Source organism: Trachemys scripta, chromosome 4, assembly GCF_013100865.1.
Source record: "Trachemys scripta elegans isolate TJP31775 chromosome 4, CAS_Tse_1.0, whole genome shotgun sequence".
Classification (NCBI taxonomy): domain Eukaryota; kingdom Metazoa; phylum Chordata; order Testudines; family Emydidae; genus Trachemys; species Trachemys scripta.
The window spans coordinates 20232432-20250327 of record NC_048301.1 but is presented as its reverse complement, the minus strand read 5'-3'; the positions used below and the strand labels follow the sequence as shown (position 1 = coordinate 20250327).

Here is a 17896-nt window from a genome sequence, read left to right as displayed (position 1 = left end):
CTTAGGGGAGTAGTCACCTTCAATTATTTTCTTGAGATAGGGAATTTTTTAGCTGCTACAGTATCGGGATTAGCCGCCTCGCCGGACATCTTGATGTTATGCAGGTGGAAGCGCCTCTTGAACCAATCAAACCATCCCCGACATGCTGTGAACATCTCTGTTCCTGATTCTTCACCTTGGTGTCTCTTCAAATCGTCATACACACTTTTTGCCCTTAGCCTTGTATCACTAGCAAATTTAGAGGTATGTTCTGCTGATTTTGGTCCTCTATCCACACTGAGAGAAGAAGCTCCATGTTTTCCATCAAAGTACTTCTTGATCAATTTATTTTAGTAGCACTAAGTGGTGTTATACACCGAGCACTAGCCCTGATCTTGTCGGCATTATTCCGAATTGTTCTCACAGTGGTCGGAGTAAGACCTAGAGTGATGTCAAAGTCTACTGCATGCTCGCCTGCATCAAAATGCCTTAAAATGTCTAATTTAGTACCCAAACTAATGGTTTTCCTGGTTTTCTTATTGCTAGTGGTACTGCTACTGCTAGGCACTCCACTATCACTTGCTAGACGTTTTTGACTCATGATGCTGGGTGATACTGTACAGTACAATCACAATGAGCCCTCCATTATTACATTTAAAACAGACTTGCACAGGGCCACTGGAACAATGTCCTATATCAGCTCCTTGAGCCCCTTCTGTTTCTTTCTCATGCACGTTATAGCAGTTCCCCTTTCACCAAATCTCCCTGCAGTCACTAATCAGAGGATTTCTGGGGATCTGCTCATGAGCTTTTCCTAAAGCAACCGTGTTGATATCAGGTGGGATATTTCCCAGGGAATGCCTTGCTGCTAAACGATGAACTAGCTCTCGGCTGAGCCCTCAAGGGGCTCTTGTTGTTAATGTAGCCTCACACTCTACAAGGCAGGAGGGAGGGAGACAATAGACTCGGGCAGTGGCTGCAAACACTTCCCTGCAGAAACTGAAGGTGATGATGAACCCAGGCTATCTCGGCCTGCTGGAGCACCACTCCATCCTCCGGATGGTGCATGCAATCGTTTACCTAGCAACCTGAATTTGGCCTCCAGGACTTCTCTTCTATCCTTCCCTGTGTCATTGGTACCTATATGTATCATGATCACCCAGCTTCTCCTCAGTACTACACATAAGTCTGTCTAGATGTCATGAGAGATCCGCAACCTTTGCACCTGGAAGGCAAGTCACCATGTGGTTTTCCTAGTCATCACAGACTCCGCTATCTGTGTTTCTAATGATTGAATCCTCCATTACTATTACCTGTCTCTTCCTAGTAATTGGTGTTCCCTCCCCAGGAGAGGTATCCTCAGTGTGAGAGGATACCATGACATCATCTGGGAGGAGGGACCCAACTATAGGATCATTACCCTCTGCTCCAGTTTGATGTTCTCCTTCCCTGAGACTTACCTCCTCCTCAACAGCACAGAGGTTGTCAGACTGGGGGTGGGACCATTCTACTGTGTTCCAGAAAGTCTCATCTATGTGTATCTGTCTCCCGTACCTCCTGCAGTTAAGCCACTCTGGTCTCCAAAGCCTGTGTGCAGTCTGTGAGGGACAGGAGCTCCTTGCACCGAATGCACACATACATCACCCACCGAAAAGGCAGGTAATTGTACATGCTGCGTTCAGTGCAATAAACTGGATAGCCCCCACTCTGTTGCTGGACTTCTGGCTGCATTCTCTTTTTACCCTTGTAGCTCTTTTCTTTATTGTTTTGTTTTTATCAGGGGATGTTTATTGCCTTACACTTCATTAACATTCTTTAAACGTATCTAGCGCCTCCTGCCCACATTCTCAACTCCCTCGCAACCCCCCCCCCCGTTAGCTGCTCCTTTGGTCACTTAGGAATCTGCTTTTTAAACCCCTGTTCTCCCTGAGGAGCTTGGCCCCCTAGCTAAGGGTCGATAAGTGGTAAAGGGCTTGGGGATCAAAGCCTTGTTAAGAAGTTCTGTCAGCCTTGCCTAGCAGGCCGCTAGGCTCAGCATGCAGTCCCCTAAACAGACTACACTATATATACTTCAGTCAAGCAGCAAGCACACCACAAACACACATAGTAAAGATAACAAAGTCACCCCAAACGTAAATGTATATTTCTAGGAACAAAGAATGTAGGTCATATTTACAGGATGGAGTGTGCTATCCTGGAAAGCAGTGACTCTGAGAAGTGCTTAGGGGTTATGGTGGGTAATCAGCTTAACATGTGATCCCAGAGCAATGCTGTAGCCAAAAGGGCTAATACGATTCTTGGATGTATAAGCAGGAGACTATCAAGTAGGAATAGGGAGGTTGTATTACCTCTGTATTTAGCTACTGAAATACTGTGTTCAGGTCTGGTGTCCACAATTTAAGAAGGCTGTTGATAAATTGGGGAGGGTTCAGAGAAGTAGAATTAGAAAACATCTTGTTGTGAGAGTCTTGAACTCAATTTGCTTAACTTATCGGAGAGAAGGTTATAGCCTGGTCATAGTCTTTAAGTACCTACACGGAGAAAAGTTATTCAATAGTGAGCTCTTCAGTCTAGCAGACAAAAGTATAACAAGATCCAATGGCTAGAAGCTGACACTAAACAAATTCAGCCTGGAAATAAGGCTCAGATTTTTAGTAGTGAAGGTAAATTAACTGTTGGAGTAATTTACCAAGGGCTATGGTGGATTCTCCATCAATGGCAATTTTTAAATGAAGATAAGTTTTTCAAAAAATTGTGTTCTAGTTGAAACAGGAATTAATTCAAGGAAGACCTGAACTGCACTTCAGATGATTCTTGAGCACTGGTATGAGCTTTGTAGAATTGCTAGTGTGTTGTGTTTTTTCCTTTTAATTTTTAGCCTTGTGGTCTCTTGTGGCTAGACCACAATTGCAAGGCTGGCTGAGCATGTTTCCTCCTTCTCCTGAATAGTGTAGACTGACAGATCACTTCCTTCTATGATTTTGCTCTCCTTGTGATGGGTGAAGAAGTCAGGATGTGCTTGAAATGGTACCTCTTCAATCGGTCTGTCTGCAGTGTTGATAATGGACGCTTCAGTATTCTAATTCAAGGCCTCTAGACACTAACCTTCATGTGGCTGTTTTGGAATGTAGCACAGTCTGCCTGGCCTACAAAGCATTTCTTTCCAGGGCTTGATCTAGGCTGAGTTACACTAACTTAGAAGCCTGCTACTTTGTTCCCTAGGATCATTTTTTGTTTTATGAAAGTTTCTAGCCTTTATGGTTGTGAAGAAGACCTTGTAAAGATGAACAGTGTGTAGCCACTATATAGAGGTCTGCAGAGAGTCCAAAACAATAGCTTGAGAGAGGGAAACTGCCTTATGCATCTCTATGATGGATTAATTTGTATGGTGAGTTACAATAATGTAAACGTTTCAATGATTTCACCTATTAAAGCATGTAAGAAAGGAGGGGGACAATTATGGTATGAAGGGTTACACAACCTGCTGTGACAGCTCATTTTAGTATCCTGAGTGAGTGGTTCATGTTGCTCTTCCAAATTGTCCTGTGGAAGCAAAAGACCAGAGGAGAGAAGATGGAGCTCAGAGATCACAAAGGGGAAGCCAATTCCACAGAGCTCAGCAGGGTATCCCAAGTGTCCTCTGATCACGAAGGTCCTCCTTCCCCCAAACCCCTCTTTAGGTAGCAGGGGTGTTGTCTGCAATTGTGGTGAGTGTGTGGCTTTCTCCCTGGCGTTAGTGGCTGCTACTCTTTCTTTTGCTGTAGAGTTGGCAGGATACAGAAAGTCTCAAAGAACTATTGTTATAGTAAAAAGCTGTTATTTTTCAGACACTGAAACTAAATAGTTTTGTCTGAAACCAAAAGTTTTCTTTTCCATTCTTCAAAATATGAATATTATGGTGGGGTTTGTTTTTTGGTGTTTAGTCTTCAACTGAAACTTGTAGTTGTGCCAGTGGACTCTTTTTGATTTGTAACTTCCTAAGAGGAGGAAAGTTCAGTAACTAGCATGAGAAACAACTGTGCAGTCATTTTATATTTTTAAATATAAAGCTTTTATTTTGAGAAAATAGTATGTCTTTTAAATTTTGAAAAATCCATTGTTACAGAGCCTTAGGGAGTTAAGAGCATAAAACTCATTGACTCTTAAACATCCTTGCCTTAGTTCAGCTTTTATATTTTGTAACTCAATGTTTGATGGCTACACTGCCCTAATTCAGAATAGTAATAATATTTCCACTAGTGACTTCCTGTTGTTGTGCTTCCACTTTCAGTTTTTTTTATTTAGAATGTAAATATAAAGCCCTGAAGCTGAATTTCTAAAATCATTCTGCATCCCTTATAGGATTGAGTATTGGGGCTTTTGACTGGCAGAACTTTTTCTTTTAAGTTAGCATATCTTTGTAGTTAAGACTACAAACTCAAAGTATTGAATATCAACTGCCAGTAAAAGGAAAGTCACTTTTATTGTGACCTTCAGCAAACCCTAGTTGAAGGTTATTCACTGTTATAGCAAATGTTCAGTTATGTAAAGTGTCACATTATTTTAGCTTCAGAAAAGAGGCCATGAAACAGTCTACTGTGTGTATTAAACTAAAATTTTAAAGAAGTAGAATTGCTCCCTCCACTACAATTCTTTTGCAGCTTTAGGCTTCTATCCTTTTTCCTGAGGATTGTGTGAAGGGGAGAAAAGAGGAAGCTATGCTACTGGGAGAGAAGCGGGAGAGCATTCTTGTACTGGATAGCAGCAGCTTAGTTCAGACCATTTCTTTTATGATCTAAAAAGTGAATCACATTAGTTTTTAAGTATAACTCTTAATCCCATACTAACAGCGGTGTTATGGTGAATGAAATATGGAAATTGAAGTGGGAAAAATAAATGTATCTGAAATATGAGTTAAATGTTTTTGTTAACCTCACCCAAGAACACTTTGTTTGTGACCGTTCATTGACTATTTTGATTAAGCTTATGCATGCTACACAATTTAGGGTGCATTCACATCCTTCTTAAACTGAAATTTAATGGCAGATCCGAGACTGGAACGGTTGCAGATTGGTTTTTTTTTTTTTCTCCTTCTCCCCAAACAGAGTTGTATTAAGTGGAAAATTTCACAGTCTCTTGCTTCTTCGCCAGTAAGCATTCTCCTCCTTAAAAGGACAGATCCTTAACAATTTTCGCGTGCCATTACATGCTTAACTTTCTCTTCATAGATCAAGCATTTGCTGGGGGAATCAGTTATTTTTCAGGGAACATCATTATGTATACATCTTTGTATTTAACAATTTTTAAAACACTAGCGCCTAAAACGCTCTGTTAAGTGTATATAAATATTTTAGCATGTTACATTAAACAAGACATTTTTCTTTATTTGGGCCTGGCATGTTAATGCAATATTGGCTGAGCTTTGTAATTTTTTCCATTGTGAAAACTGTTCAAAAAAGTCTATTTTGTCTGATATTTCAAAGAGTGTTCCAATTTAAAATTTACTGAGTGTTTTCCTTTTGTTATGTTTGCCTGGTTGACCTATTTGAGGTCATTTTATAGCTTCAAGGAAAGGAAGACCTTTCTCTTGGTGAATTTATTTAAAGCAAGGCGCCCTCAGTGCACTGAAAGCATTTACAGCTGAATGTGCCAACAATTTCTGGTGTTAAACTGTTTTTCCCTTCCAGTAATTCTCCTGAAATGACAGTTGTATTTTGTTCATTTGACATAATTTTTTTTTAATATTGTTTGGATTTGTAACACTACCACAAAGGTGTCTGTTCCAAACAGGTACCAATAAGTTATTTAAAAACAGTTGATGTGAAAAAAAATAAAATCAGTACCAGCCCAGCAAAAATGACAGTCGTTAAATCATATAGCAAAAGGTAAATGAGGAAAAGTATCTCACCTTCTGTAAGTATTTCCCCTTAAACAACATCTAGGTGTTTTCATGGAGCACCTCTTGCCAGCCAAACTTCCCTTTGGTTACGTCTTCCATAGAGTGACCAGATGAAAGAAAATATCGGGACATCTGGGTGGGGGTGGAGTGCTGCCGGCAGAGCAAAAAAAAAAAAGGCCGAGTGTTGCTGGCAGAGCGAAATATCGGGACAAATTGTGTCCTGACGAAAGATTGGTTGGGACGTGGGACAAACACCTAAAAATCGGGACGGTCCCGATTTTATTGGGACGTCTGGTCACCCTACGTCTACCTGCCGTTAGACCTCTGCAGCAGGCCCCTGTCTCAGGCTCATGGGGCCCAGACTAAGGGGCTGTTTAATTGTGGTGTAGATGTTTAGGCTCTGTGTGCAGCCAGAGCTCTGGGACCTTTCCAGGGTCCTAGAGCCCGGGTTTCAGCCTGAATCTGAACATCTACAATGCAGTTAAACAGCCCAAACCAGCTGGCATGGACCAGCTGCAGGTGTCTAATTGCAGTGTAGACATACCCTTTGAAGCCAAGGAAGCTCCAGCTCAGGCTTCTCCAGTGTTTCTAAAAATAGGCAGGACACAGGCAATTTAGGGCTTCATAGGTATATACCAACATGTTACGTTCCAACCACAGACAGCCATGACTGATCATAGAGCATTTGTATTATAGGCGGGGGGATTAGTACTCCCTATAATTAAGGTTGCTTAACACTTCCTACGTAAGGCACTGTTTTCAGTTGCGTATAACTAAGGCTATGATTAAGTCATGGAGGTCAATGGAAGTCATGGATTCCATGACTTCCATTGACCTCCATGACATTTTTGCCCTGGAGGTGGAGCTCCCAGCCAGCACCCCTGCAGCTCCTCATCCCTGCCCTGGTGGGGGAACCCCCTGCAGCTGCCCAGTGTGAGAGGGGAGGGGTCCCACTGTCCTGCTTGATTGTTTGGGTCAAAGAAATGTATAGACTAGATGTTCCTACAACAAGGTGTTTCTGTAAGAACGTCATTGGAATATGGTTTGAACTAACAATGGACTGAGATTAGCAATGGACTAAACAGAAGTAGCAGCGGGTGCAGAGCGCTAGTGGTAGTATCTAATTGCCATAACATAGTTTTGATTTATGAGTTTGTGGTGGTGTTCTGGGGTAGAGGAGAGACTGAAATGGTAGACTGGGAAGGGAGCAGAATGACGGAAACTGGTGATGAACTAATTATTTTGTAGTCCAAGCAAGCAAACAGCAATTATTAGAAAGGAATTATCACTAAAACTTTTTTTGCTGTGTAGATTTTGATGTATCACTCCAACAATAAGCCAAATTGTTTACTTTTAATTATTCAAACTTTTAAATTCTTTATTGTACATCTGCTGCTCTTGTTTCCGCAGCTTGTTCATATTGTTTGCTATGTGTTATGTAGAACAGAATACTTTATGAATTGGCAGGATATAGAGGGTATATTCCTGATTCTTAGACATAACTAATATAACTTTGAGGATTTCAAGTGAGACCATTGATCTAATGCTAGTTAATAGTGTTATTCTCCCCCCTCCCCGCAAAAACAAAACTAAAACCCCCACCCTTTTTTATCTCAAGGATAACAAATTTCCTTAAAGCAGCAAATATCATATTTTCTCATGTTGCTATTCTACCTCCAGAAAATCATGTAAGATGGATATTAAAAAAAATTATAGTGTTCTGTTCAATCCTTTCTTGGCAGAATTATCCGGGCTTTTTGTCCAAAAGAAATCTTAATTTCTATTTTGATGGAAAAATTAGGTACTAAGTGGGCATTTTTTTTTCCATTATTGGTCACTCGAGTTTGGAATTCAGAACATAAAGATGCTCAGAAAATGTGGTGCCATAACCAGGGTAGTGTCTAAGTGCCAGGGACAGCATTGGTGCCTGGGTGGTGCTTTCTGTAGGGTAGATCCTGCCATGGCGTGATGTGGAGGCCCTTAAGTTATTGAGTAATCCTATTATCCCCAGGGATTTGTTTACCTTTTTTCTTGAGGCTAGAAAGCATATATTAACTTGTTTTCATTTCTTCTTCAGGGTACATAATAAAGAGAATGCTGGAGCTGAATATATTGAAAAGTACAGGCAACTGGAGGCGCTAGAATTGGACAAATTTGACAGCGTTCACTTTATCTGTGGACCAGGTGAACAATGAATGCTCTTTTCCCCACTCCTGATCCTAATATTAAAAAAACCAAAAAGATTAAACTATGGGGTCTCTTTGTGGAATATTATGTCTGCATTTGTTGTATTTTGTTTAAGGATGGCCTGGTATTAACAAGTGAACAGTTGACTTGCATCTTCACACAACCCACTTATACATGTACATGCACAGATGCAGTGTGCTTTAATAAGGTTATATATACTTAATTTAGGATTGCAATGTATGCATATATTTGTGTGAGAAGGTTTATCCTTGTTTACTTAAAGAGATGGTTTGTGGTAATAATTTGGGCCTAGTAAGCCTTTCCCAATTGTAAGTCCAACTGTGGGAAAGTAGACTAAATATAAAATAGTCCAATCACCTGTAAAAGCTACAAATGGAAGATGGACTGAATTAGTCCAAACAAAAAGGCCTACTGATATAACTCAAGCACTGTGTTGAGATGTCATGCCTGGTAAACAAAAGGAGTGTGGAATTGGAAACTAATGGCCCCAAATCCGTGGGTTCTAAATTAAGCCTAATTGGTGGATAAAATGAGAAAATGGGCTATTATCCCCATCACTCTCTTTTGGGGTCCTTAAAAAAAAAATAGTAGTCTTTGTTAGGGAGAGACTCAAGTAGGCTGGCTGGGAGACAGGTGGACTGGAAAGAGTGAGCTTTCACCATCATGGCTGCCATTTCCACTGTGGCCTGGGACCTTGGGATTCACCATCAGACCATTGGGCCTTCACTATCCTGAGCCTGAGGGATGTACAGGCCGGAGAGAGGGACCCAGATGACATTGCCACCTCCCCTGGCTTTGGCTAAAACCTGAACACTGCCTGGAATGTGAGACTTTGTCCACCCCCTGCTTTGCTTCCTTCACCCACCATATTTCTTCTTTTGTATCTTTTTGTCATCTCTTTAATTTAAAGAGTTGGTTTAGTCAGACAAGACTGTATCCTTTGCAACACTGGTGAAAGCCTCATGACCAAAGAAGCAGCTAAAGCAATCCCCTAAATAGCCCTGATACTGGTAAAACTTTGTGAGGTTTCAGAGTGGCTGATGAGACTGTTTGCTGGGCTGTGTTTCTCTAGCAGTGAGGTTGCAAATAGGAGTCAGCACCAGAGACATTAGCTGCATTTTCTATCTTGGCTGTTCTTTGCTCGTCCCTTTTATGTGTGTTTGTTTTATAGGAAACATGCTCTGGAGCTGTTAAAGTCCAATCCTCTCAACTGAATTTCTTCTCCCACTCTGCCCCCCAAAAGGACAGTTATTACCCTCTTTAATACTATCGGAAAAACTGTCCAACAATGATTTTTTTTCCTTTTAAAAAGTCTATAGCTAAAGTGAAAATGAATAAGGAATATCGTTAAAATGAAAGTCTTAATACTTACATTTCAAACACTAGCTGTTTTTCCTTTCTCTGTATCTTTAATAAAAGTTTTTAAAAAAAATTAATGGTTTGCTTGCCATAGGACTAACCATGGGACTAAGCATGTTGAGGTCTCTGTGCTCAAAACCTTAACCAGGACTCTTTAGAGTTGTACAGTGACTGGGTCTCATTAACACCTTTGACTCGCTGGGCCCATTTAATCAATCAAAATGAACACAATGGGTCTACTATAGAAATTAACTCTTTATTCTATATTGTTCCAGTTACCAATCTAATTGATTGTCATTTCTCTCGGCCTCTTTTCCTGCACTGCTGTCATCCACTTCAATTTATTTCTGTGTGTGTGTGTCTCCCCCTTCAAAATGCCCTTAGTAGAGGGAAATTTGACTGCACCACTCTCCCAGCAGCTCTGGTAGAAGGAGTGTGAAACTGACTAGGATGTCAAGACAGCTCAACTTCAAACAGTTACCATGCTACTTAACCTCAAAATAAATTAATGTAGGACAGCCCTTTTTTTGATAAAGATACAGTGCATGCCCTAGTCTTTTCATCTCTTTCAGTGACGAGGTGAGAGGGCATCAAGTTGGCCTAGTTTGTGAAGTTTCATAAAAGAAATTAACTAAATAGTCATTTAATTGCAGAATGCCTAGTTATGCCATTATATATTAATGGTGATTATGGAAAAATATTTGTCATTTGTACATCTTTTCCCTTGCTAACACAAGATTTCTACCTAAAGTATATTTTCTAGTGCTTTCACCAATTTATTTTTAAATGAGATTGGTGCTTGCAATACTTTTCATGAAAGAAATAGGAAGTTTATATATTCCAGCTGAAAAATCTTTACTGATATTCTGCCTGCTAAATTTATCTCTTCCTAATATCCTTCCATTTCTCCTATTTCTGTTTTATTGGTCTGCCCTAAAACTTCTCCTTCATGTTTATACCCTCAATATACTATAAATAGTTACATCCCTCCTTTAGTCCCTTCCTTTCAGTCATTTACTGAAACAGCATTTATTAATTATCCCACTGAATATAAATAAAAACACGGAATAGTATATGGATGCTCTCCTGTTATTTCTCTCGTCTGCTTCCTCCCATCCCTTTTCTTTTCCTATTGTTCCACTTTTTCATGGTGTAGGAGCTCAGTTCATGCAGATTCCTGTGTTGCAGTCAATCTCTTCTTATCAGTGCTCTGCCCCCAGCTGTATAATATCAATTGAGGGGAAACTAAACAGACTGGATAGTGATGGGGACTAGAAGATGCCCTGTGGCATTGTGGGACAAAGCAGCAAAAACCTAGCAAGACTTTCCATATCACAAAACATTCAAGACATTTCAAATATATGGCTGCTACCACTTCTTCCAAATAAGCAGATTCAAGGTTCCTATGGCTGGATAGTGTTAAGAGAAAACAGCATCTGAGTTTGAGAAATGTGAGATTAATACCTCAATCATAAATGTATTTTTTTTAAAACGCAAAACAAGGCATCTATTTTAAAATAAATTTTACAGATAGTAAAATGTTATCGACTGCAGATTTTAGGAGCGCTAAGACACAGTTATAACAGTTGTTTTTGTGTGTTTTGTTTGTGGTACTTGTTTTACTTGATTTAGGGACATGGGAATTGTCCTAGTGAATCAGACTGGTGGTCCATCTAGTTCAGTATAGTGATTCAGAGGAAGGTCCACGAAACCTTGCCATAGGCATTTAAGGAATAACCTCCTCAGAGGGGAAGCTTCTTCCTAACCACAGTTGGTTACTGGCTGGCGTGCACCTAAAGCATGAGGGTTTATATCCCTTCCAAATCTTATTTTTTTGTTGTCGTTGTTGTTGTAATGTGGAATGTTCTTTTTATGCATATAAATTGCCAGTCTTTTTTTTTTTTTTTTTTTTTTACTGCTGCTAAGCAGTTGGGCTCAATGATAACTTGTTGCAGTGTCTCACTACCTAAACGCATTGCATTTATAAAAAGAGATCACTTTCTTTTTGGTTTAAATTTGCTGCTTTTCAGTGTAATTGAATGTCCCTGTACATTTGTATTCCAAGAGAGGGTAACTAGGAATGTCTAAACTATCTTTTTTGTATGGAGAGCGGAGGCTATTGAGTCCTCCAAAAGGTCCACTTACAATCTTGGCCCATGCCAGACACTATACAACAGAATACAGGTCATATGGCAAGTTCAAGGAGGTTGTGAAGTACAACAGGAGGAAAATACCTTTTTGCCAGTGATAGCGAGAGCTAATGCAGGGTCAAATAGCCACCCTCTGTTGTCTCAGAGCTATATACAGCTCCACAGTATTATCAGTAAAAGACTCCACTCTGAAGCCCCAGCCCTCCAAAGGGGATACTGCTGTGAAGTCACCTACAGAGGAGCACCCATAGGGACGCTATTTGAAAAAGAAGAGGAAGTTACTCACCTTGTGCAGTGGTGATAGTTCTTTAAGATGTGTATCTTTTTGGGTGCTCCATGACCCGCCTTTCTCCCCTCTACTTCGGAGTTTTCAATCAGACGGCAGCATTGCCGTTACTCGGTACCAGGACTACAGTACTGGGCATGTCCCAGTCCCCAGAATCATCAGCGGCATTGGGATATTCACCCACCCTATTCCAGCGAGGAGTCAGACAGTGACCAAGATGACAACCTCTCTCTGGCCTCACACCATGCCCCATTATTACAACAATGGGGATTTTCCCAACTACACCCATGCTCCAGTCTCCAACCTTCCTGGTATGGCCATCAGTGGGTGCTGCCACCCATGCTCTTTCCTTTGCACCAGTCGCAGTACTTGGACCCATGGGCAGCCTATAGACACTATTATTCTTCTCAGGCATGTAGTGTCTCCTACAGAGAGAGAGAGTCTACTAGGCATCTCTTACAGCTACTGTGTCCAGAGCCCCAGAACTTCAGGAGGAAACTTTTGAGGAGCAGGAGGCCAGACTAGAAGAGGAGACTACACCACTGGCAAATGTCTCTTCCTCCTCACTGGATGAGGTGGTGATGCCCCCTCTGCCATCACTGGCTGATGATGAAAGAGGGTTGCTGACACACTGCAAATTGCCCTCAAAGAGGTGAAAGACATCCACCACAAATTTGCTGGACATTTTTCACACCTCCTCCTCTTCAAGAATTGCCCACCCAGTCAATGAGGTGCTTTTAGATTATGCCAAGGTTATCTGGCGACACCAGCCTCTATTGTGCCAACATGTAAAAGGGCATACAAGAAGTACTACATGCCCCTCAGAGAGGCAGACTTTCTTTTTATGCATCTTCAGCCTAACTCTATTGTCATGGATGCTGTTAATTCGCGAGGAAAGCAGCACTATGCTAAAACAACCCCTTATGACAGAGACTGGAAAAGGCTTGGACTTATTTGGGAGGAAAGTGTATTCTTCAGCAACTCTGCAGTTCAGGTTTTCAAACTACCAAGACTTAATGGCAAAGTATGACCACATGATTTATAGAGAACTCAGCACCTTTACTGACCACTTGCCAGAAGCACAAGAAGAACAATATCAAGCCATCACCTATGAGGGCCAGCTGATAGCAAGAACAGTGCTATTGACTGCACTGGATGCCTTGGATACAGTGGCCCTCTCAGTTTCGATGGTGGTGGTAATCAGGCAAGCTTCATGGTTACACCTTTCCGGGCTGCCGAAGGAAGTACATCAACGGTTGAGGACCTCGCATTCGAGGGCTCCAGACTCTTTGCTGACAAGACTGATGCATCACTTCACATTTAAAAGGATTCCAGAGCCACGCTGCACTCTAGGAATCTACATACCAGGACAGAGAAGAAAATTTTAGTTCACAACCATCTCACAGGTCCCAACTACCCCAGTCCCCCTCACAGTGAAAGAGACCTATGATGCAAAGCAGAAGCAGTCAGCCTCTCACTCTTCAACATCTCAACCCGCAGTCTCAAAATACCAGTTTTGATGCCTTGGTTGAGGCCCCTAGCAACCACTTGCTGCAATACACAGACCTTCCACATCCCTTCAGATGTCACTTAGCTCTCTTTCTCTGGAATTGGGAAAACATCACTTCCGACAAATGGGTCTTGGAAATAATTTCTAAGGGTTACTTTGTCCGCATTACCTCCCTAAAGAGGGACAGGGAGGGAGGGAGGGATGTTTCTCATAAGAGACTGTTACATCAGGAAATAGACCACCTGCTATGCCTAGAGGCCATAGAACCAGTCCCTGTTCACCTCGGAGGCAACTTATTCCAGATATTTTCTGATTCCCAAGAGAAAAGGAGGTTGGAGACCCATATTAGATCTAAGAGCACTAAACACCTATGTGAAGGCGCAGAGATTCAAGATGATCACACTGGCAGCAATTATTTCATCTCCAAGGAGATTGGTTTTCAGTCCTCAACCTACAGGATGACATTTCCATCCTACTGTCTCTCAGAAAATTCCTCCGATTTACCTTTGGGTAGGACCATTACCTGTATTGAATACTTCCATTTGGGCTTCGTCCGCACCCAGAATATTCTCCAAGGTCCTCTCGTTGTAGTGGCACATCTGTGAACATTAGGTATAGTTATTTACCCATATCTGGATGTTTCCTTTGAAGACATCCTCTGAGCCACCCAAAGAACTAAGCACAGATTTGTGCAACTGAGACTGCAACTCAGTACCCAGAAATCATCTTTGACCCCAGTATAGCATTTGGAGTTTTTAGGGACCAACTTGACGTAGTGCAAGCGAGAGTGTTCCTTCCGCTGCATAGATTCAACACCCTGACAAGTCTCATAGAGACAGTTCAAGCCAGCCCACAAACGCCAGCCAGAAATTGCCTTCAGCTTCTTGGGCACATGAGGTGTCTATAGACATGGCTCAGATCTGTTTACACTCCAAACAACGACAAGCTAAACAAGCCACTGTCAATACCGTCCAGGGTCATACACTTCCTGGAATGATGGAAAGACCCATTCAATGTCTGTACAGGTATCCCATTCACACAACCTCCATCAGCACTGATTCAAACAATAGATGCTTCTTTGATAGACTGGGAAGCCCACCTAAATAACTGCAGACTTCAGGGCAAATGGCCCCACATGGAAGCTGTACTCCATATCGACCTTTGGGAATTAAGAGCCATCAGAAATGTCTGTGAACACTTTCTCGCATTCATCAGAGATACTTACACAAAAATCATGTCAAACAACATAGCGTGCATGTGTTACGTAAATCACAAAGGGGGCACCAGATCACCCTCCCTTTGCACAGAAGCACTAAAACTCTGAAATTGGTGCATCCACCACAATGTACTCATATCAGCCACTTGCCTGGCAGGAGTATAAAATATATCAGCCGAAATTTCTCACGTGACCATGAATGAATGGGAAATGAACAACCTATTCCGTTGATGGGGGAACTCCAACAATAAACCTGTTTGCTACTTATCAGAGCAAGAAATGGCTCTGCTACTGCTCCAGAGCTGGACTGGGGAAACAGTCCCTAGAAGATGCTTTTCTTCTTCAGTGGGGCAGAGAGCTGCTGTACGCCGCCATTCCCTCTAATATCGAAGGTCCTATTAAAGATAAGGCGGGGAAAAAGCAAAAGTTATAGTTATTGCCCCCACCTGGCTGAGATAAGTGTGGTACCTATATCTGACACAGCTAGCAATGTATCCTCCTATTCCCCTTCAACCCCTTCCTCACCTACTCTCCCAAAACGACAGACAGATCCATCACCCCAACTTACAGATCTTCCGGCTCCAGGCTTGGCTTCTTCATGGTTCCAACACATAGAGAGCTGCTGTTCCAAGGAGATGAAGGAAGTGTTACTATACAGTAGGAAATTAACAACTTGTTCCACTTACCTACAAAAGTGGAAATGATTCCAAATTTGGTGCAATTCCATGCAAGTTGCTCCCTCCCTTTGATCTTAGACTATATACAAAAACTCAAAAGGGCTAGTCTTTCTCTTATCTCACTCAAAGTACATCTTGTGGTCATAGCCTTCCACCAGCATGTGGGTGGATATTTGGTATTCACCCATCCAACAACACAAAGATTCCCCAAGGGTATGCAAAACCTCTTCCTGCATACCAGATGCCCCACTCCAACATGGGACCTCAGTATGGTTCTAAAAACCCTTACAAGACCACCCTTTGAACGTATGGCCACTTGCTCTCTTCTACACCTGTCAATGAAGACAGCATTTCTAGTGGCCAGCATCTCAGCACAATGAAAAGGGGAAATACTGACATTGATGGCGCACCCACCCTTCACAGTTTTCTTTAAAGACAGTCACTCTAAGGCTGCACCCAAAGTTGCACCTAAAGTTCCTCCCCAAGGTGCCACATGAACCAGCTCATTCACCTCCCCACCTTTTCCTAAAGCCACAACATGACAACAGGGAGGCAATACTACATATACTTGATGTTAGGAGAGCCGTAGCATTTTATTTACACAGGACAGAGGGCTTTAGGAAATCTCTTAAACTCTTCCTCTCTGTTGCTGATGGTTCCAAGGGCTCTGCAACATCAGCTCAAAGGCTCTCCAAATGGGTCTTGAACTGCATTAACTATTGTTGTTATGCCCATAACCTGCTACCTCCATCAGGAATTCGCATGCACTCCACGAGATCTGTTTCCACCGTGGTCGCATTTGTTAAAGATGTTCCCATCTCAAAAACCTGCAGGGCAGCAACTTGGGCCTCTGCTCATACTTTCACGGAACATTATGTGATTACTCGAGATTCAGCTTCTGATGCCATCTTTGGCTCCACAGTATTATCATCAATAAAAGACTCCACTCCGAAGCCCTAGCCCTCCATAGGGAATTCTGCTGTGAAGTCACCTCCAGTGGGCACCCATAGGAACACTACTTGAAGAATAAGAGGAAGTTACTCACCTTATGCAGTGATGATAGTTCTTCAAGATGTGTGAAGGTGCTCTGTGACCTGCCCTCCTCCCCTCTACTTCGGAGTTCTCAATAAGGGGCTCTGCAGTAGGGAAAGAACTGAGGGCAGTTTGCCTGTGCAACGCTAGATAGCCTCGAGGCAGTGCATGAGGGTGGACTGTATATGTGTGGGTTTGAACAGACACTACTACCTAAAATCTCCGATCAGGGGTGCAAATACACCTACAGTGGAGAACCCATAGGGGGAAACATCTCGAAGAACCATCATTAATGAACAAGGTGAGTAACTTCTTCTGATAAACATTCTGTACAGAGAGAAACCTGAAGCAAATTACACAATTATACAGTTCCTGAAGTATCTTGGATTCAGGACAAACACAAACCCATGGTTCCAGGAAAGTCAGTCATACGATTGATTGATCCTCAGCCCACGTCTATTAGGTGCAAGGTCCCACCTCTGCAAAACATCAAAAGAAGATTAAGATGACCATAATGGAAAACGTGATGTCACAGAAACAAAAATCCAATTCTTATTGGAGCCTCTTGGGAATTCTGATCTCATGGACAGCTCCCGCAACTGGTGAATGCAGAGAATCTTTTTTTTTTTTTTTTTTTTTTTAAGGGATCTTCCTGATTTAGTTCAGGAAATGGGCAGCAGAAAAAGAGTGCAGCATCCACCAGCTGGAACAAAATCAATTCTTGAGTCTCAGAGAACTGTTCCTTCCATGCATAATTGACCTGTTCTGGTTGCAATTGTTAGTGTCTGATAGGGTTTTCAAAACAACCTTGGAAGAACATGATCATTAGGGATTCTGTAAATCCGTTTGCCTTGTAAAAATGTGGAATTTGCATTTTTACAGACAATCTTTAGTTTTTATAGTTTAAAAAAATATATTAACTATTAACTAAATTTTATAGAAAGTACCACTGTCACTTATTCAATGCGTACAACCTCCCCCTCTTTGTGATTGATTTTTTTGAATGCTCTTTAAATGTAAATAACTAAACATACTCTAATAAAGTGCTTCTGGCGTATAGAAGTTACTCAACAGCATATAGGGGTTTGTGTTTTAATGCATCTGAAATTATACTTCAGCCTCCAGATGTGAGTAATTAAAGTTATGAAAAGATGCCGAAACTTTAAAAATCACCCCTGAAGACTGTGTCACTGCGTTTGGCAAGGACAAATTTCACGTTGATGGTAATGTGCTGTTCTGTACTGTATGCAGCAAGGCTGTAGATTACGTTCGAAGGCAGACAATTGTAGAACACATGGAACGCGCTAAGCCTAAACTGAATGAAAAGAAACAAAAACAAGAGGGTGAAACAGCAGGGCCATTGACAACAGTAAAGGAATAATGAACTGTGACTGGATCATTCCAGCATTTTTGTGCATTTAACCCCTCCTCCCCCAATTTTCTCAAAATATAGAGTACAGACATAGAAATATTTGGTATATGTAAGAAATACAAATTGCAAATCTATTTTATTATAATGCTTGATGGAGCTGGTAGGCTTCAAACTTGCTTAAAATTGTAAATATATCAATAAAACACTGTATTCAACTGATATATGGTAA

General features: G+C 41.6%; 1 protein-coding gene across 3 annotated transcripts in view; it reads left to right on the top strand.

The window, feature by feature from the left end:
• TDRD9 (tudor domain containing 9) overlaps positions 1–17896 on the top strand; it is a 162821-nt gene that overhangs the window by 16281 nt on the left and 128644 nt on the right. For all 3 annotated transcript variants that reach the window (XM_034768443.1, XM_034768442.1, XM_034768444.1), the window contains exon 2: positions 7935–8041. In XM_034768443.1, coding sequence (XP_034624334.1) covers positions 7935–8041 — 107 coding nt within the window. The remainder of the gene's footprint in view (positions 1–7934; positions 8042–17896) is intronic.